At 38.5% G+C, this 22,025-nt stretch overlaps 1 protein-coding gene across 1 annotated transcript in view; it reads right to left on the reverse strand.

Moving 5' to 3' along the window:
- The window catches only part of hs3st4 (heparan sulfate (glucosamine) 3-O-sulfotransferase 4), an 88,801-nt gene extending 70,090 nt beyond the window's left edge, over positions 1-18,711 (reverse strand). The window contains exon 1 of the mRNA XM_043228915.1: positions 17,136-18,711. Coding sequence (XP_043084850.1) covers positions 17,136-17,740 — 605 coding nt within the window. The 5' untranslated portion in view covers positions 17,741-18,711. The remainder of the gene's footprint in view (positions 1-17,135) is intronic.
- Positions 18,712-22,025: the final 3,314 nt, after the last annotated feature.

Below are 22,025 nucleotides of genomic sequence, written 5' to 3' on the forward strand. Positions count from 1 at the left end.
CTGTGAATGCTTAATAACTTCAATACAACAACTGAATTCACGGAATGACCATGAACCGCAGCTGCAAATCAATCACATACATTTGATTTTCTTTGCTTCATTGTAAATGCAAAACTGAAAGCACTAATTAATCGTTACTGACTAATACCGCTGCTGCTACTCAAACAGGAAGATGGGAGAGAAGGAAAAATGTCTTCAGGTATTATGGGAGTTTGAAAGGGCAGTGAGAGATGAGAGCGGTTCTTTATACGGTAGAGGCTAAGCTACCTGCCTTCAGCTGTAACACTGGAAACCAGCGATCTGCAGATACTAACATCTTTTTCCTTATCATTGTTCCTTTCAATCCCATGAGCTCATAAACCGTTGGTGTTAGTAACCTTAGAGTTGAAAACAAAAGTAGATGATAGTACCCTACACATATTTGACTGTTTTCCTCTCTGCTGTGACAACGCTTGCATCCTTTCATCAATGCAATGCCACCATTTTTTTTATTATATATATTAGCTAATTGCTAATGAGTTGGTATTATGGTTATCATATTGATTACATGAACATGCGCAACTGTATGATTGATATTCTCCACAGAGAAATTGATTTTTAATGATAATGTGTAAGCTTGTATAATGATAAGCCCAGTGATATACTTCCTTAAAAAGACACAAACAAATGCGATTTCAGCTTCATTATTAAAAAAAAAAAAGTTTCATAGACATTCTGGAGCATATTCTCCACTATCCTGAACAGAGATCTATACATACTCACATTTAAGGGGACATTTCATAGGCATAATGGTTTTTATGCTGCACAAATGGTATTTTTTATCCTAAACTTTTAGCATTTTTAGAATTTTAAAAAACTTAATTCTGTATAATTTATAAGTTTCCTAACGTGGAGTAAAAAAATCTATACAAGGACAAGGCTTACAATATATTACATTATAATAGTAGTGACACTTTATGTTAGGGTCTCTTAACTAGTTGATTATTAGCATGAATATTACTATAATATTAGCCATTTATTGATAGTAATTAAGCACATATCAATGCCTTATTCTACATGACATTGTTCTACAACCCCAATCCTCCCCAATACCTGAACTTAACAACTACCTTATTAACTAATAATAAGCAGCAATTTATTGAGGGAAAAGTCATCATTAAAAGTGATTAAGTGTTCCCTATTCTAAAGTGTTACCATAATAATTAGTATTAATTATATTGGTAAATTATTTTAAAACTACAGTAAATACGAAATCATCACAGTTTCAAAACAGTAAAATATTTTTTAATTAATCATTAGAGCTATTTTAAAACATTTTAAAAAAAAGCATACAGCCATTGAACCTTTGAATGCTATATGCTCAGTCTTGTTTGTGGTTTTGAAATTGTGCTGCAAATCAATGTTTATAATACTGCGATTCATCTAAGAGCTACTTGGTTCAGTCTTGGGCATCTTTACTAAACAATTTCAGTGAATCCCTGTCGAGACAGTGAATCAAACGAAAAAAACTAAATAAACAAATGCCTATGGAACTAAGTTGAGGGTCGCTGTTACATTTTAATATTTACATTAAGTTTTTCAGACAGTGTTATCTAAAATGACAATGCATTCAAGGACTACACTTTATCAGTATGTGTGCTTCCTGGAAATCTGAGCCAGCGCTTTGCTCTTGCTAGCAGGAGGCTCTACCAGTTCTATAGCATCTACATACAGCCTACACATTCAGCCAATATAATGACATTTCCCGAAATTACTTTTCAAAAATAGAATTTCTTCAAAAGTCCTTTGCAGCACTTCATGTTCAGCAAAGAAACCTCTTATCATCACTTCTAAATGACTACATGGGACTTTGAATATGTGTGAGGAACATAGGTTGAACAAAATGAAATTTATCGTCTTAAAGTCACAATGGCCAATTGTAACCGCCAGAACATGTCTCCAAAAATCATTAACTAAAGAATTAGAGAATAAAGGTTATTTCTGGACCTTAATGAGGCTTTCTTATGGTCCTTTGGGAATCTAAATGGATCCTTTATTCTCATGTTCACTTACAGTGCATTAATAAAATCATTGATGTACCTGGCAAAAAAACATATGGACTCGCTCTGGCCATAGGGGAATACTGTATGTAATTTCAGATGAAACGGAGCATATACAAGTGAGAGATAAAGAAACACACGCACACACACATACCCAGTCGCACCCTCTGGCTGGAACTACACGGGAGTAATGCTCTACTCTAATAATAAACATGTCCAGATCTCACATCCAAGTTGCTCTAATATACCGGAGAGAAAATTTATGGCACATCCCTGATTTGTTTGCTGTTATTAATGGGGCAAGGAGGAAGGAAGTGTTCTGTGGCTGCCAGCGCAATATCTGACCTCTGAGAGTGCATTAAATCAAAGCATTAGGGCCTGTGTTAATAAAAAGGATAGCAGAGGCGGAGCACCTCGGCCAAAACAAACACACCCCAGACACAACAAGCAAACGGCCCAGGCTTCCAGCAGCACAGGATGGAAAAATTAATATTGGGTTTTAATCTGCCATATTAGGGCAGCGGCCTGCCGCCGTTGACTGAGATGTGAAGAAGATCTCTGCAGAGCCTCTGGGTGAGCTCCGCTCAGAGTTGATTGGAAGCGCATGTCCATCAAACTGAGACCCAGGTGAATGCCCTGAGTGCAGATCACAGAGGTTAATGCTGTGACTGTAAGTGGTCGCTCTTAAAAATAAAGGTTCCAATTAGCGACAAAATGGGGTTTACAGCGGGACGCCACTCCAGAACCTTTCCATTTACATTGTTCATTACTAAACCAGCTATATGATTCAGAGGTCTCATAATTTTAGCAAGTGGAATACAAAAGCAACTCCAATGTTTGTAATGATTAATTGTGATTAATCACATCCAAAATAAGTATTTTTGTTTTCATTTTATATGTGGAATTTTTTTCTTCCTCTCTCATGTCTTCCTTTTTGAGTAACAGCTGCAGTAGTAGAGATTCATGATTAATTAGTGCATTCAGTTTTGCAATTTTATAAAAAAAAAAACCCTATGACTTTCCATTTTTGCATCACCAATTTACTAGTTAGTTTATGTTCATATTTCGAACAATAGTTTTTGATTTCACTTTAATATTAGTTAAAGTTTCAGTAATTCTCTATTTTATTCATTTTTTTATGACTATAAAGTATTTATTACAATAAAGTGCATGATGCTCCTGCATACTGGTAATAATTTCCTCCGGAACCCAAATGATTTGATTTGAACAATATTAAACAATAATAAATATTAAATAGAATCACATATTAAACAATTGCCCCATTTTTCAAAATACAACAAAAATGTACAGTGATCACAGACTGTCAAGCTCCAAAGGTGGAAAAAGCGTGCAGTGATAATCCTCCACCTCTCATGTAACTCTCAAATCTCATTCATGCTTCCACATATACACAGTGTTTGGCTACGAGAGAAGTGACTACCATTTGGCATCACTTGATGTGACAGGTTTGTATATGCATGCAGCTTGGAACGACACGATGGTGAGTAAATGATGACAGATTTTTCTATTTGGGTGAACTAATCTGTTAACCGATGATACCTAGAACAACACGCTGATCTGCCAAACCTACAATGCAGCGTCAATAATATTTCTAACCATAAAGCTAAATTGATTAATAAATAAATAAATAAATAAAAAAACGTGACAGGAGCCATTAAAAATGTAAAGATCTACACAGATCTCCCAGCAAGTGTCTCTAATAACGAAGTCTTGCATTCACAGTGATTTTGTGACAGATGTCTGTTTTCATTTTGACAGACATTGGTGGGTGGAAATCATAAAAGCTCGCCTGGACCATGCCCGATTGGCGCTGAGAATTTGAGCATTTTCTAAGCCAGAATCAATGTGTAAAATAAAGTGGCTTTGTTTGAAAAGCGTCTACTGTAAGCGCTCGGCGTCAGAGCTGTGGTCAGTTTTAGTGTAGCTTACAATGCTAAGCAGCACATGGACTGACGGAAATTTCTGTTATTGTGCTTGTGCCACAGGAGGCTTGATTACATTCATTATCACAACAGGACTGCTTCTCTGAGTTTCCATAATTGACAGAACATGTGGTGGACTTTGTTGTGTCTTTCATTTGAGAATAATGCAAAAGGCAAAAAGAAAAGTGCACTGTGTCAGGGGCAGGATGAAGTAAGAGCTAAAAAGCGAAAAGGGACATGTAAAGCACAGTGGGGCTTCTTTTGCTTTAGGTAGGTAGGCAGGTGGCATGTCGTTTCATTCCCATGTCACTTTCTGGTGTATACTTCAATTATCATAAATGCAGTGCTGTCCAAACTTTCATGTTAGCTTCAGCAACTTTTATGCACCCATATTCCTGTGACCGCTCTTTTTAAGTTTTCTGTTCTGTAACTACTTTCTAACTCCATTGTGAATCTATCATATGCACTGCTTTCCTTAGTTTTTATGATACATTGGTTACATCAGACTAATGGGAAGCATAACATGTGGGATGTTAAGTGCCCCAAACAACAAATGCTTTTAATCTCCGTGCATTTATTCCTCAGTGACTTCATTCCCTCAATCCCCAATAATGTTATCCAGGCAAATGCAATATACAGTACATGAATTATAAGTAGAGAATTGATGAACCAGCTTTCCCTCTGCAATATCTTTTATTTGCATCATGCGTGTTATTGTAAGAGAAATACTGAGACAAAATAATGCAGCGTGAACCAGTTCTGTGCACTCTGTGCCATGACTACAGACCTATTGATATGATAGCTGTATTTTAACAAACTATTGGGAAGATTACAGGTGCAAATGTGTATAACATAGTTTTGAAACGTATGCATTTTAAGATACAATATTACACATGCTACAGCTTATTGTAATTCATCTAATACATAAAAAAATAGGTGGCGGTTACATTTTTACCCCATTGACCCTACTATGGCTCGTATGACTATGACGGCAGTAATATCGTACTTTTGTAACATTAAATATAAAACCTGAAGACCACACAGACGCACTTATGGCTATATACTGTAAATCTGAAGGATTGCTGTTACATAAAACATAATAAACAACAACTTATAAAATATTACAAATTAACTTTTTTAATTTTATTCTATATTTTTTTAATAACATAGTTAGTAAGGTAGTTGTTAAGTTTAGATATAGGGTATGATATATATGGTCAATAGGTAACACTTTACAATATTTTCATTAACTGACATTAATCATGTTACTTAATACATGAACTAATGTTAACAAACGACACATTATTGTAAAATGTTACCGGTCAATAATATGTGGTTTATAAACAGTCAATATGCTAATAGTAATATGCATGCAAATAAGCAGCCATGTAATGGCGAGAACTGGTCCTTAAAATAAAGCATTACCAAGTTTTCTGATACATTTGCACCAACACATGAGTTTGTTAGGATTTATATACAATGTTGTTGACACAATTTTGCATGCCACTGCTGCTGTCTGCCTGTTTTATTCATTCGACTTACTGTTTCTCAACAAGAAATGGCAAACTGACCTTGAATTTCCCATTTAGGATTGTGTTTCAAATCAAAACACAACTCTGTGTGTTGTCTGTGTCTCAAATGCCACTTGCCGTAACCGACTGTACGAATCCCATCCTCAGCTTTCACAGTGGCCCAGTGGTACTTGATGTCAAATAATCCTGTCAAACATAGCTACAAAGGTAGCGCGAACGCACACGCGACGATAGTCAAATCCCAGAAAACCCTGTGTGTATCCACCCCGCATGATAATCTTAGCATGACACAGTCAGCCAAAGGCGAATTCTAAGAGAACTAAGCAAACAGAAATTCACTGTCTCAATGTGCCTCAGCCCTAGGCATCTATCAGCGTTGAGAATGTTTTACAACACTTTGACACCTCAAACCAAAACGTCGAGAAGAGAACATCAAATATGTTTGTGAGGAGGTAAAGAACAGAAGGAACTGTCAAAAAAAAGCGCCAACGCGTTATGAAGAAATGGGCACATTACAAGCGTCACAAATTAAACTATCTGTTATTAAACACTAGGTATAACATTCCCTCCTCTGGCAACGCTCTGTTGGTTAACTAATTATCATGCCACATTCATTTTCTGCGCCCCGAAGCGTTTGTTGGATTTACCCAAGGTGGTGCGCGCATGTGTTCGGCCGGTTTATTCCTAAACGCAGCTCCGCGTGAACGATCCAGCAGGAACCGTGGCTATGCAAACCCAAGGGCTGCTGGGATTGCTTCATTTGCATTCCACAGATTGCATCAGGAATTCTCAGACATTTTCCCTTTTTTTTCCGCCTGTTAATTGGGGACAGAATGCACCGAAAGAGATATGCGCTGACACGTAAGCACAATAGCAGCATCACAGGCGAGTCCCTAATTAGTGAGCGTTAATGACTACAACACATGCTTGACCATGACCGTGATATTCTATCAGTTGGTAACCACAGCCATTTTTCTCTGGCTGCTTCCTTCACGTATGACAGTCGGGCGTGTGTGTGTGTGTGTGTGTGTTTTGCATTGACGTTGCTTTCCATCCAATCCGAAGACGTGTTTACAAAGCTTTCATTTCTGAACGATTCTCGACCCGGCACGCGCGCCCCCAGCGTGACGTTGATTAGGAGGCTTGTCAGAAATAAACTTGAGAGCCCCATTCCTTCACAAACCTGTATTCATTTAGTTCTGCCAAGTTATACAGTGCCATATCTCTGCAGGAAAATCCAGCATGACATGAGAGCGAATTTTGCCCTTTTAAAAAGAGGGTTAATCTTTCTTTCTTTCCCACAGCAACCTCAATCTCTCTCCGGCCTGCACGGCTCTTGTGATCCCGGGCTGCTGCAGTAAATTAAATTAAATAAACCCATTAGTTACAGCACTGCTACCTTCTCACCTCTGCCCAGATGCGCTTTCATGGTTTGTTGGCCTTTTAAAGCAACCGGAGGACTGAGTATATGGAAGCTGTGATTGGAAAGTGACCTTGAATGAGCAGAGCAGAGGATCGGGTTCATTGTTTATCAGGATGATCAATTAAAACTTTAACACATTTCAGACCGTGTTTTTCGGGTTAAAATGCACAAGTATTACAAGAGCAAATCAGAGTCGAGCTGCTTTCAAATATATAGAGACAGGAGAGAAGAAAAATGGGGGTGGATGGCCGTGAAGAGCGAGTCTGCGTCACTGCAAACAAGTTAAAAAGTGTGGCATGAGTAACTGAGTGGAGATCACTGATTCGGCAACATGCTGACAGCCCGAACTGCACGACTTTACTATTTCTTTCACATTCTTTTATTCCGTCTGTTGTTTTAAATGTGTGTTTACTTGGGATAAATGAACTGGGAGAGAATTTAAGAGAAGATCAGTGGTGAAGTACCTCATCCAGTGGCAGTAAATTCACCCTCAATTTCCCAGTTTGCTTCAAAAAAACAGGAAAGCTAATTTTTTATGCCTTTTTTTGAACACTGCAGGTATTCAAAAATGTTTCCTTTTACACAAAGACGCTTTGAAAAAATAGTATAATCACAGAGGGGTGTGCAATATAGTGCAACCGTTGGGTTCTGGAATAAAAACACTGTTCTTTGTCTCCATAGAGAAAATTGCAATGATTCTATAGAGACCTTTCGAGATGTACTGTACATAATATGAGCCGCTATGAGTTCAGAGGTCATTAAACTACTGTGAGTTTCTGTTCAAGCTGTTAATTTAAACTTAAAAACTTAAATATTTAACAGTCATGTCACGGGTGAGGAATCATAAAAGAGAAAATAAAAGAAAAAGAAAAATCGACCAGCTACAGAATAGCAGTAAACAAATCAGGATGCAAGGGTTCAGCAGTAACTACTCACTCCGTGAAGCTCTGTCATTGTTGTAATTGATTGATATTGGAACAAGGGCTGATTCTGAAAGATGGAGAGTAGGATCCAATTGCAATATAAAGCATTTATTAACAAACTAAACAAAAGCAAATCCAGGCACAAGGAGGAAAAAAAAAAAGTAGTATATCCAAACACAGGGGACGGCAGGCAAGGACTGAACATCAATATGAAACATCAACAAGGAACAACACCAGACCTTGACCAAAGGAAACACTGAGGTATAAACACACAGAGAAGGCTAACCAGGAACACCTGGGGAACAAAAACTCTGGCTGATTAACCAAAATAAAAAAGGAACTGGAAGTAAAAGAGAAGTCTTAAAAAAGGTCCTAAATCTACTATAGTCTACAACACTTTTATACATTAGTCTCTGTACACAAATAATGTTTATTTCTTTGCATGTATTTTATTATTTTATATACACCACAGCTGCACTAATTTGGTACTAAAACAGTAATATTGTGTACTATTAGTATAGTTTAAAATAACCTCTTTCTATTTAAATGTATTTTGCAGGAATAATTTATTCTTGTCATAGTAAATCCGTAGTAAAGTACACTTGGTACATTTTCATCTCAGATTTGGTTGCTTTAACTCATGGATTTGAACTCTTTGATTACCAAAAAATAAAAATAAATCCCCATTGAGAAAATGAACGGGGAGAAAATATTTATAGAAACCAAGACTTGCTGTGTAACAGTTATTTTCAGGTTCATTTAAGCCACAAAAGTCCACTATAGATGTTCATGAAACACGATGAAACACCAGTACTTGACCATTTATTAATTTACAATCAGTATCAAGACCTTAAAGTTTAAATGCATTATAAAAAGCAACATATGCCATCCGTATTGTTACTAGGCTGGCAAAGAAGAAGCAAAGCACGGCCCAAACTGACATCTCAAATGCCAATAATCCAAATTACCCAAACAAAACAATCACCTTCTGATACACCAATTAGCAATTAACATAATCCTTAAAAGCATCCTTTTTCATCTCATCAGCTTAGTCCAGATCTCAAAGGACACTTGGCACATGTGGCAGCTGCAGCACAAAAACTATTGTGAGCTGAGCTGATATTGTGGGACATTCTCATGTGGTGTTTGATTAATGGTGTGTGCATATAATTGATGGCGGGCAGCTCGAAACCTCAAAAGACAATGGCACGGGGAAAGTTCCTAAAAAACATATTCAAAGTCGGAATCTAAGCACCAGAACTCAGTATGTTGAAACTGTTGCAGTCGGTTTACACTTCCAAAATACCATCCCTACATTGTTTCACACTATGCTAAAATTATTCTAGCTGAATACCTCATGGTGATTTCAGGCAAGGAAAAGCACATGAATAAATAAACAACAGAAAGCAATGAGAAACTTCAAAGGCGATGGGACAATCACAGCAAACAAGCTTCTGGAAGCCAATGAATGTGTTTGTCTTTGTTTGTGACAGTGACTCAGGGGTGTTAACAGAGGAATTAGCTCACACCTACGGAGTGTAAGCACATCTCGCCGCCATAATTGAATTAAGCCTGTCACAATCTTCTAAGCTGCGTATATTATTGAAGAAACGGGTGGTGTGAGCCATGTCACAGATCATTCACTAAGCAGCATTGCTAAAAAGCTGCCTTTCTCGTTTGTTTGTTCGCAAAATGGAGAAAACCTTCATCTGCAATTTGCCGTTCCCCTGGCAAACTGCTAAAAGAATAGTTCAGGCAAAAATTTACATTTTGTCATTACTTCTCGCTGGTCCACAGCAGTGGTGTTATCATTTCCATGGTACAAAAGATTTTAGGAAGAGTTTTGTAAAGAATCTCAAAGAGCAAGTACACAGTGAACCAGTGATGTCAAGACCAAAAAACATACAAAAAGCACCATAAAGGATTGTCGGAGTAAGTCTTTTGAAGCCAGATAGTATGCTTTTCTGAGGAACAGACTTTTGGAAATATACAGTATGTATCACATTTACGCTGCTTTTGTATTTTCTTTTTTAAAGAGATAGTTCACCCTAAAATGAAAATTCTGTCACCATTGACTCACTCTTGTGTCATCCCAAACCCATTACATAGTTTTCATCTTTAGCCCTATTTGGACAGGACTAGTTTTACTGGGGGTGTTAGAAATATTTGTGTTTCAGACATATTTAATGTATTTAATCCCGCTCGAATCTACTACACATCTGTTATAATTCCAGAGCAAATTAACTATTGTTTTTTTTTTTTTCTGCAAACTCATTGATGCTCTAAAACAACGAATCCCATACACACATACAGTATATATTTTGAAAATATTTCCATGCATTTCCATATATTCATTTATTATCATATAATTAATATTGTAGATATGTATTTTACTTGTATAAACACAGCACATTTTTCTTAAATATATATAAGTGTATTTATACATAATAAATATACACAATACACACACACATATATTATGTAAAAAAAATCTTTTATTTTGGATGCAATTAATAGCGATTAATTAGGCACTCATTTAAACATTGATCAATGCACATACATTTAGAGCTAATCATATATGATCAACAGAAGAACAGAGGTGCTTTGTTTGCACACAAGAACTGATGATATTTGTTACGTGAAAGCACGTTTGAGCTTTTTTTGACCATATTTGATGTGCGCTATGTGAACGGATCAACGTTTATATCTGTAACAAAAACAGCTTACATAGAAAGAAACATCAAAGTTTTGGGTGAATGGGCTTTCAGAGGGGCAGAAATATCTCAAGTTCCATGAAAAATATCTTTTTTGTCTTTCAAAGATGAACAAAACAGGTTTGGGACGTTATAAGAGTGTCTCCTATTTTTTTTTTCTGAACAAACCATTTAAGGCTGAATAACTAAACTTTTCTTGTGTGGCAAAAGCTGCATTGCAATTGCAATCCTGCAGGAAAGTAACAGCACACAAGTGTAGAACAACATGAAGGCGAGTAAATGATGACAGAAATTTCACTTTTGGGGGAACTATTCCTTTAACTAGAATCCTCTATCTGTCAGAGCCATATGGTGTATTAGGATTTCTGTGTACTGTGTCAGATGTCACAGAGAGATGCAGGTGAAGCCATGTGTCACATTCCTAGCAGGGAATCTGATTTTTTTCATCCCTACAGCTCCTCTGAGGAACAGTAAAGCCCTGCTACGATAAATGTCAGGTCAGAGGAGCAGCCGTAAGACACGCTGGAAGCCGCATGTTTGCCCTCGCTGCATGGCTTCAACGTGTCAAAGTTCCTGTCTGAACTGCATTAGCTTGTTTTTGGGTCGTGTCTTGACTGTATCACTCACCCAATACGCAAAAAGGGAGGGGGTGCTGTAAGAAACACAGGGAGAAAATTGGAATCTTGTCAAGTATGATTGACATGCCTATTTGTCCCAGGGAATTCTTATTCAGAGAGATTTTAAGATGGCTGTAAACCAGCTCTTTGTCGAATGAAATCATTGTTCCTTCTGACTGGAAACACATCATGGCAAATCCGTGGAAAGTAAATAATCCCTGAGAGAATTCATTTAAGCTGAAAATGACTTAAGTTTACTCTTTATTTTTGGCTCAAAATAAATTATTTAATACTTGAGGCAGTGGCTGGGGCTACAAAAAAAAGTAACAAAGCTTAACAGCCACCATATTTGCTTTGCAACAAGGACAAGGCTCAGGTTCTCGGAAACAAAGCAGGGCAGAAGCTGCGCTTTAATGGCAGATTGTGCGGCAATGCCAATATTTTAATGGCTGCAAATTAAATTGACAAATTAGATTCTCAGCGTAAGTGAATTAAACTTGTGGAATTGGATGAAGATCATCACTTCAGAAACTTTCTCGCAAGGATTCAGCACAGCAGGCAGCAAGGATGTCTGTCAGAAAGAGCGAGGCGTTGAGGGGTGAGTAAGAAAAGATGTATTCCAGAATCTTGACGGCGGGTAGATTTTCCTCTCTCGGCCTTCGAAGATAAAACGGCGCGATTCCTTGTACAGCTCTGGCGCTGCGAAAGAAATGGAGTCAACTAACCCGGAAACCCGACCTCTGAGTTCCGCTCACTTTTCACCTTGATTCTTTAGGCCACGGAGAACCTTTCTCATAGAAAACGCTTACACCGTAATGCTCTTTGACTTTAAATCCCAGATGTAATTGAACTGTCAAGACTGCTGTCTGGGATTGTTTCCGGAGGGCCAAACAATATGCGCGTGCCTATTCGTGCAACCCCCGAAAGCTGGATCCTGGAAGACGGCTACATATCATCAATACGTCAAAACAAAGTAATAGCGTGAGTACATTCGCAATTTTCAACCGTCAGCGACTGTAGACTGTATCTCAGCGTTGGAATGGCACCATGTTCGCACCAAGCCGAAAGATGACAGGAAGGGCGATAAACATGTGAAGTGCCAGGACAGAAGCTCCTGTAGTCGCTGGGCTCTCTTGTGCTGGTGAATTTAATTAAGTGGAAATAGGGGGATGAGACAGACCTGACTTCAGCGGTCCACTCGCTCTCGACAGGCACAGGGGCATGCTGCTAATTAAAAAGTTTAATTCCACGACTGCCGCGTTGGCATCCGAGTACCCAGAGGTGCGTCCTTGCACGCCTTGGCAAAAGCTTATCAGGAGCAGGCAGATTGGGGCGTCCCATGGAGGTGCAGGGGCTAGGCTGTATGGAAAGAGATGGCATCCAGCTTGAGCTGGGAGACGGCCCACCTCCTCTCACAGCTTCGAGCCAGCAGTCAGGAGGCGAGAGTCGGGTTGAACTGCAGCGTGGCGTGCTGAGGCAAGGTAAACAAGGGATAAACGGAGGATTTGGGTTCTGTCCTGCTTCGCTCAGCAGTGGATCTGCGACTTGCTCCTCCTGTCAGAGATGCCTCGGCTTCTGACGGGAAGGAATCAACGTCGCATGCTGTTCATACTCCTCAGAAACTCACAGATGATTCGCCGCATCCAGTGGCCCTAAAAGTATTAGGACACTTAAAAAAAGGATGAATTGCATTGCATTAAATACCAAAGCAAGTGGCATCTGCAAACAAATGGCATTGGAGCTTTTCGTAACTAACTTTTTGGAGCTATTTATTAAAGTGTCAGGGGATTTTTAATGGATGTCAGTTCTCAACAGGTCCACACAGGTGTTCTCTCAGCGTAACCACAGGTGCAGCTCATCACATTAACTATAAACGTGATCTAACATCTGAACCTGAAAGTGCCCAAGTACCAAGAACCATATACTAATTCTGAACAGTATGGTTCGGTTTCACAAACGGCACGTTGCTTAAGTCCTTAAATTAAGACATTTAAGCAGCTTTTACAAAAATTCCTTAGAAGAAGGCATTTGAAGTGTATTATAAAAGTATAAGTAAAATAAAAATTGAAACATGAATAATTAAAAAAAAAATATTTAAAAAAGTAATAAAGCTACAGTTTAATAGTATTGCAATAACATTAAAATAACATTGTTTTTGGAACGTTTGTAATGTTATGAGAACATGATGTGAAACATGATATAAAAATACACTTGAAATATTGATAAAAATACAGTAAAGTAGTATCTGAAATACTAAAAAAAACAATATGAAGTAAATCATGACAGTGAACCATCCTTCTTAAAGAATAATTCACATAGTTAACTTGCTTTTAACTCAGTATTATTTTAAACTACGTAATGTTGTAAAGAATGGAAGATTTCTCAAGTTCTACTCTTCAGCAAGAAACAAGGGACATCGGGGGAATAAATAGGTGGTGGAATTAGAGCGCTTCATTGTGTAGCCTTGTACGGGGCAAGAACAATGCGTGGGCTTCAGCGGTGTATAGCTCTCATTGATCAGAATGCATTTTATCTCCAACAAAAAGGAAGAGACCTTGGTGTAGGCAATGCTGATTCTTTGCTAGCTCTTGAAAGGCCACCTCTTTTACAGGCTCACGACCAGACACAAAGATGGAAAAACTCTCCTGAGGTCAAATAGCCGAAGGAACTCCAGCTCTGAATATAGTGTGGGGGACTATTGAATAGAATGAATAAATAACAGAATAACAGATCAGAGAAGCCTGTAAAATGCTGTAAAATTCACATTAGATTTTTTTTTTTTTTTTTTTTTAAACGCAAGATTAATACCACACACTGTAACATGCATTATAAAGCATATGTTCGTATCATTGCAAAACGCAAACTATATTATCACCCCGCACTAGAGTTGGAATGCTGAAAAAGAGCAAAGTTTTGCACCACAAATGGCTTACTTAGAGTTGTCTCTGCATATTAAGCTGGTATATAAGTCTTTTAACACTGCAAAAATTACACACTTCAGCTTTAACACTCTCGTTTTTACCTTCCTGCACTCCTTTAATCTGAAAGTGGACCCCAACAGTGGTGCGATTCGTCTAATGATGCCGAGCTATTATTATTTGACAGAGGGAACACATTACCCACTCAGTGAAAGTGAGGCTTCTTTTAACAGCAGACAGGAGTTTAACAGAGCATCCGGTCCTCCCTGACGAGCCTTTTAAACATAGCGTCAGGCTGTAAAGGAGGAGCGCCATCATATTTCAAGACTGAAAAGACTTCTCCTGATACATATGCCCAGCAAATGAAGTCCAGAAAGCCTTTACTGCTGAATATTTATTCATGATGGCTTTAAAATGTAAAACCGCCTTGTCTATTCATCTTTGCATACAGAATATTTGTACACCGAGTTGCCTTCTTATGCATAGCAAAGGGGATAAACCAGCTAAAAATCAACCTGGCCTAACCTGGATGGCTTTCTTTCTTACGTGGAACATAAAAGAAGATATTCTGAGGAATTGTTTTGTCCTTGCGATGAAAGTCAGCGGTTTGAACACCATTGATTTTAAATGTACACTATAAATGAACACTGTTTTAAGTGGTAAATAAAATTGTCAGAGTAGCTATATATTTCAGCATTTCAACACCACAATTTTACATTTGTTAGTAAGGTCAAAAATATCCTTCAAAAAAATAGTTGTTTCCCAAGTGCACAGATAAAAACAAAAGACTAAGACATTTTCGCGTTTTCTTGTGTTTCACAGAATGAAGAAAGTCGTGCGGTTTTGTAAATGGCATGAGGGTAATGAAATAATAAACTTATGCAAATTCTTTAAGTTAATAACCTACACGTTTCGCATGTTTAGGCTTTACGGCCACAGCTAAGTGTGAAATGAGCCAATTCTGCGAATGCAAATCAGTTTGCAAGCATCTGGCGAGATTATGGACTCAAAAGCCAATATTAAAACACAAATGTTCAGTGTATGTTGTGTTGTCACCAAATTGTAGGCCTATCTTTTTAAAGTCATATATATATATATATATATATATATATATATATATATATATATATATATATATATATATATATATATTTTTTTTTTTTTTTTTATTATTATTGTTGTTTAGCTTTATTTTGCCATATTACACATTTATAGCACACCAGTAATGCAAACATAATATTGTTTCCTTCAGTGAGTATGGCAGTCACTCACTACATATTTGATATTCCTCCAAGCTACAAGTCAAGTTCCAAGCGAACGTGGAAACAAATTTAAGGCCGCTTAAAGGATTTTCCAGGCTCAGGGAAACTAAAACACACAAGCACTCTTAGGTGTTATTTATATAAGCTTGTCATCCCCCGGTCTAATGAACCCCACACAAAGAGCGTAATGAAACAGCTCACATTAACACAAATGAAGGAACGTTACGAGTTCGACTAGCTCTGAAGTGAATTGCAGCAGATGTTGCCTGGCCCCAAAGCTCTGAGTCACAGCCCAAGGCTAGCAGATCCAAGCGGATCCAGCACACGCCGCAGCATGACTTAATGCTCATTCACTCTCTACCCCTCAGATGCTCTTTGTACGAGCGTCTCCTCTCCATAGGCAACCGCTCGGATGAGTGATGTTAGGTCTATGCAGAATAGCAATCCAAAGAAAAACAGCCTGACTGTAATAACCTGCACTGGCTCAGATTGTAAATAAAGTGGAGAAATGTACAGTAAACTGGGAAATATCACAGGCTGACGAGTCGAAGCATTCGGAGGAGCACATACACCTGAATATGCACCTCATGATTTCAGCACACCTGGGAGTCAAAGTGCTCAATGGAGCATCCACTGCACCTGGCTCTAGTGAGCAGTGATTGTGCATGAATTCAGCATGAAATGAAACAGTCATGCTATTGTAGTAATTATGTTAAACCTGGACAAAGGCATCCGTTGCAGCCTGGAGCTCGGCTGCATTTGAAGCATCATGTATGTATTTGTCTACTGACTAACTGACTGACTAAAGCATCTCTCAACTGCAAAATGGGAAGCAGAAGTGGAGGAATACTCAAATGCAATACACAGGCCTAAAACTAAATAATCGTCTTAAATAAAGATGTAAACTCTTTCTTGTTGTACGACTGCACTAAACTTGAATGTATATACCCAACATTTAGCTGTACAATCTTACGTCATCTTATGTCATCAAAAGCTTTGATCATCAAGGCATTTTGGTCTAAAAACATGTTTTTTTTAAATAACTACATCATTTTTGATCTCCACAATAATGTTAAATAATGTCTGCAATCTTTGAATGCGAGCACTTCTTATAGTAAATGAAATAAAGAGAATTCAACCCCGATATATGGGTCAATGACAAGATGTTTGTTGATGATATGTAGGCTTTGCTTGGATCTATTAAATTACACTAAAATTCTTGTCGTGTTTCTTTTTTTTACATTTCAGATTAAACTATTGCTTTTTTGCGTCAGGAGTTTTGCATCAGCATAATCTTTCATTGTTAGTTTGTTTGTGTTTTATGTTCTTGTTTTAAATAATTCAAATACAAATAAATGAACAAATGAAAGGAATAATATAACAAAAATCCCATAAATCAATCACTGTCATGAAGGAAGCCATTTTGTTGTCATGTGACAAGAAAACCATAAAACAGGTCTCCTGCATTCGAATGACTATGTGTGTGTGTGTGTGTGTGTAAATGTTTTCTAATTAAATAATAATAATAATAATAATAATAATAATAAAAACACTCACAATAATAATAAAAAATAATGATAAAGCATTTTGCTTGAAATGAAATCAGCTGTTTTGTAGAAAAACTCCTTCAAATGAATATTGAAGCGAAGTCAAGGAAGAAATGGCATTTCCAAGAACTTTAAACTAGGTTGCTATCATGAGATCAGACATCCTCATCTGTCACTGACCCATAAACAACACAAGAGATAAACTTGAAGGGCGCACCTGTACCAATCCAGCCCCTTCTCGTAGTTCCTGTCAAAGAAGTGCGGCTCATTCCCAACGGCTCGCACGTCGGGGTGAACCCGCAAAGCTTCCAGCAGAGCCCTTGTCCCCCCTTTCTTCACTCCGATTATAATGGCTTGGGGCAATTTTTTAACCCCGTAATCCGAGGTGCAGTTCACCGCTCTCCGAAGCTCGCTGTCCGTGGTGCTGAATTCCGGGGGCTCTCCAGCAGCGGCGGCGGCGGCGGCGGAGCGCGTCGTAGCCGCCTGAGCTCGCACCCATCCCGCCGTCCTCTCGTCGATCCCCACGCTATTTCTAATGCTCGAGACGGCGATGGTTTGCTCTGTGGCCGTTCTCTCGACGAACTCCTCGTCGAGGTAGATCTGCGAAGAGGTCGAGTAAAGTTTCTCCCTCAGCGTAACAAAAGTTGTCTCCTCTGTCACGAGCCTCCCCTGATAGACGTAGTTCTCCTGGAACTGGAAGGAGTTGTAACAGCTCATCAAGCTATAGAACAGGTAGGTGACAGAAAGGGACAGGGTGAACATGAATAAGATCTTCCGGGGCACTTTAGAAGTAAAAACCGAAGTGCTGGACCAAAATGCCATCTCTGATAGCAGCGACCCTCTCAGAGAAGTGGCCAGACATGTTTCCACCCCAAGTCTCGCATGGACACTCAACAACAATAATCTGTCACCATCAACACCGCAAACATCTGAAAGTGCGAGGAGGATCCCGCGCTCTCCACGCGCTCTTCTTCGCTGGAGGAAATCGGATCGTTAAAATTCCAGAAGAACGTCTCGAGTATCGATTTCTTATTCCGACGCTGACAGCCTTTGTCACAATTGATCGGATTGAACTTGCAGATGAGAACGGCTGCGGTCGGGCGTCCTTCCAAACGAGCAGCCCTCTCGGTTGTAGACTGAGGGTGTTGATGCTGATGGAAGTCTTGGCATCTTAGAAGAAAAGGGGCAAAGAGAGAGCAAAGTCTCTGAAGTGATGTGCAGGGCACGTCTGCACCCGATACCGCTTCTGGAGTGCAATTTTGACACCGCTGTCCTTCACACCGCTGATTTCAAGTGGCAATCGGCGCAAACGCTGGATCTTAATCCAAACGAGGTGCTGATGTTGTATCACGCAGTCATCCTCCCACTGCTAATCCACTAACTTTGAGCGCCGGAGAGTGAGCAGCCTCGCCATAAATATTCATTGACTGCTCTCAGTGGCTGAGAGTGCAGCGCGCAGTCGTAACGCGTCGCATTGATTGGTAGACGTGATGTGCGCATCAGCCGTGGGCTCATCCAAAAAGCAGAATAATACTACAGTAAGGAACCGATGCTTCGTCTGCCGCTTTCTACAAGACGACAGAGGAGGAAGGCAATAGACGCGCTTTGATCGGTAGAAACAAAAATAATGCATATAGAACCTATACGTTTATTGAAAAAAAGAGAATAATACTAATAAAAACACAATAGAATGCATTTTATGTAAAACAAAAAACGGATGCTAACGGATTAATATCGATATGCAGATGTATGAATGATACAGATACTTAATTTGCATATTGTATATTTAAAGTTTTTCCTGTATGAATGACTTTGTGTAGATTTCATTATCACATGTGTTTTTAAATGCACGAAAGCCTATCTATTTGTATGTGTAAACAAAAGAAGAAAGTAGAGTTGAATGTATAGAATGCATAAATGTTGGGGGTACACTGAAAAAAACGCGATTCTATTCTAAAACATACAACAATAATCTTTTTTTTCGTTTCGTTTTATTTGGTTAACATTTACCACAAATTCATTCGGCGCAGCGGGTGTTTGTCATTCTCACAGGGCCCGCAAACCCGCAGTAGCCTACTAACAATAAAAGCAGTACTGATAGGAATATTACAGCAGCTCATTATAAGAATATATTTCTTCCTTTTATTATATCTGATATCACATTTATATTCTTATGACTCCATTTTTATGACATAAGCCCTAACTTTACTCTATACAGAGCAGCTCATGCCTGCTCTCTACTGGCCTGAGAGATGCAGGACTAATCCACGCAACAGCAGCACTGGGCAAAGACTGGTGATTCTTCACGACAGGTACCTTAATGCACATTACAGCGCATTAATGCACCGACCGCAGGAGTGACTGTATGGATGAGGAACGATTGAACGGGCGGATGCACATTTCTAGAATTCAGCAGTGTTCTTGTGCTATGTATGCTGAATAATTCAACAATGGAAATTCTTTATCTGTTGTTTTCCCTCTACCACAGAGTTCCTTAAATAGAAGCATCAAAGCAACGTTTACAGTGAAAATGCTCAAAATGTTCATTTACACGCTTATTACCACAGGTTATGGATCTTTTTCTCTACTGAATGTGATCCAAGGATAAGACATATGTCTTTTAGGGAAATAAACAGATGACTTGCGAGCTGAGCGATGTGTCCCCTTCCCGTTAGATCACTCTATTCATCACGTCTCTCATGTTCCTCAGCTTCCAGCTCAGAGCATCCGTTAAAAGTAAGCGTTTCATTTTCCTGATAAATTTGAGTTCCTGCAAGCTTCTTGTAGTTGGTTTTTGGAGGCTGTTTAAAATCAAGAAAGATGTTTGAGCTCTGTGTACTCTAAACCTACACATAAGCGCACTGTGCTGTGAGTAAAATATACACTACAAAATAGATAAAACTGTAAAACTGCTACAGTCAAACCTGATAACTGGCTAACAGTAAGTGTTCTTACTGTATACGGGGAGAACTGTAATAAAAAGCAAAACTGTAAAAGAGAAGTTAAATGCACCATTTTTTGGAATTAAAAGGAACCAGTCATCTTTTTATTTACATAAAAAAGTGTAATAAATGTAAAACTTCATCGCTGGGTGAAAATTCACATTTGACGGTATTTCATTAAAAGTCTTCTCATATGTTTTTCATTTTTGTTAGCATCCATGCATTACTTGGTTGTTTATTCCGTAGTTTTACTGTGAATGCTGCAAGTTTTAAAGCGTAAAATTTATACTTTTTTCCCCTGCAAATATATTTCAACAAATTTAATATATTCAACCATATACGCATTTTGTTTATTTAAAAAAAAAAGAAAAACCTTGCAGGATTTATTTTATTTCTATATTTATGTATGAGCACTGAAGCGCCTACGCCTACATCAATATAAGTTAGTCAAAAATCTGTATCCCACGTGAAAAAGAAAGAAAGAATTCATTTTCAGTGTTTATACTATAACTGACACATGCCAACACTGGAGCACCTCAAAGGTACCAAACTTCACATTCATTACAGCACCTACACTGTAAGAAAATCTCATGTAGCGCTGGCTTTTGCTTCAGCTATAGTTCCTCTTCCCACATATAGGGCACCCACCTATCAGGTTGTGGCGGTGCTACTGTTCTCACTCTCCACTGTTGAAATGACCTCTCAAACTTAGGCACAAATACTCACTGGAAATACAGCTCCACGCACTGTAGGAGATGCATTTCTTTGATCAATTTTTTTTTTTTTTTGAAGTTGCTTTTAAAGATAGCACCTGCCTAGAAGCTACAGGAAAATGTAATGTAGAGTTCACAGTGAAGGAAAACTCATTTTTAAATATCCATGGATATTTAAAAGATCGGCTGGCAGTTGGACTCTAAGCTTCTGGCATGCGGTCCAAAGGGAAATCCTGTGAAATCTGCCAAAAATGCTTGAAACAGACTTATAATTGTCTGAGCTCTGAGTGGCGAGTGGGGAAAATGGTAGTTTGGTCTATAAGCCTGCATAAATGTTAAGACCTAAGACTGCAATAAACTGCATAGCATGCATTTAAAAAAAAACAAAAAACATAACAGATAAATACGATGTCCGCCTGACATGATGCTTGCAAATAATATTGTAGCCATTAGTCCAGTCCAACGAAAACCTTCAGAAATCACTCTGATATGCTGGTCGCAGAGTCTTCCTCTCTAAGTAGGCATGCATTGGCTAGAAGAAGGTAGACTGTGAATCAGACTTTTTCATTAAATTTGTAAGCGGTCTGACAATGCAAGGCTAGGTTCATCCAGGGCTCTGTATGTTTTACTGTTTTCTCTTTAGAGGAACCTCTATCTGGATCTGCCTCTGAAATTGAAGGATTATAGCAGTAAATCAATTAACAATTACGCAATATTTGCTCTAATAATTAATATATTCACTTTTCAATGCCTTTCACGCTGAATACAGGTAAATATTAATTCACATTAAAAGCTGCTTTCTTTTGCGAATTTGATTTTACATCCTCAACAAGCCCTTTTGCTCACATATTGATTTAAGGCTTAGGCTTACTGAGGCATTTATGATTTTTGTATGTATAACTTAAAGCAAAATGCCTACATATCCAACCAGCCCTGATGTTATTTTTCCCTATATAAATACATTGAGCAGACAATATGGCAAAATAAGACTATGCAGACAGATTGCTCAGTGCGCTAACAATAGGTAATTAGTGGACAGATATCAAATGTTAACATATGGTACATCTATTTAAATATTTGTATGCCGTGCAGCTCGGCAGAATTGTCTAAAGTACAATATTTCTTCTCTATCCATTGCCTTCTGTTTTGGACATTCTTATTGCTTGATCATACTTGAACATGTCCTTTCCCTCCAATGAAAACCAAACAAAACAGAAAAATGACATGCTCACCAAGCTGTGAGCTCAAGGCAAAAGCAGAAATGCTTCCACTGTCTGAGTGAGAGAGAAAAACGGCAACCTCTGACAGCCTCAGAGGCACAACACACACACACACACACACACACACACACACACACACACATCCATGGAAAAGCATGGAAATATGTAAGGGCTGAACAAGCAAGGAGATCTATAAGGCCTACGGAGTAAATTGATGATCAGCCGATAGAAC

This window comes from Puntigrus tetrazona, chromosome 3 (genome assembly GCF_018831695.1).
Source record: "Puntigrus tetrazona isolate hp1 chromosome 3, ASM1883169v1, whole genome shotgun sequence".
Classification (NCBI taxonomy): domain Eukaryota; kingdom Metazoa; phylum Chordata; class Actinopteri; order Cypriniformes; family Cyprinidae; genus Puntigrus; species Puntigrus tetrazona.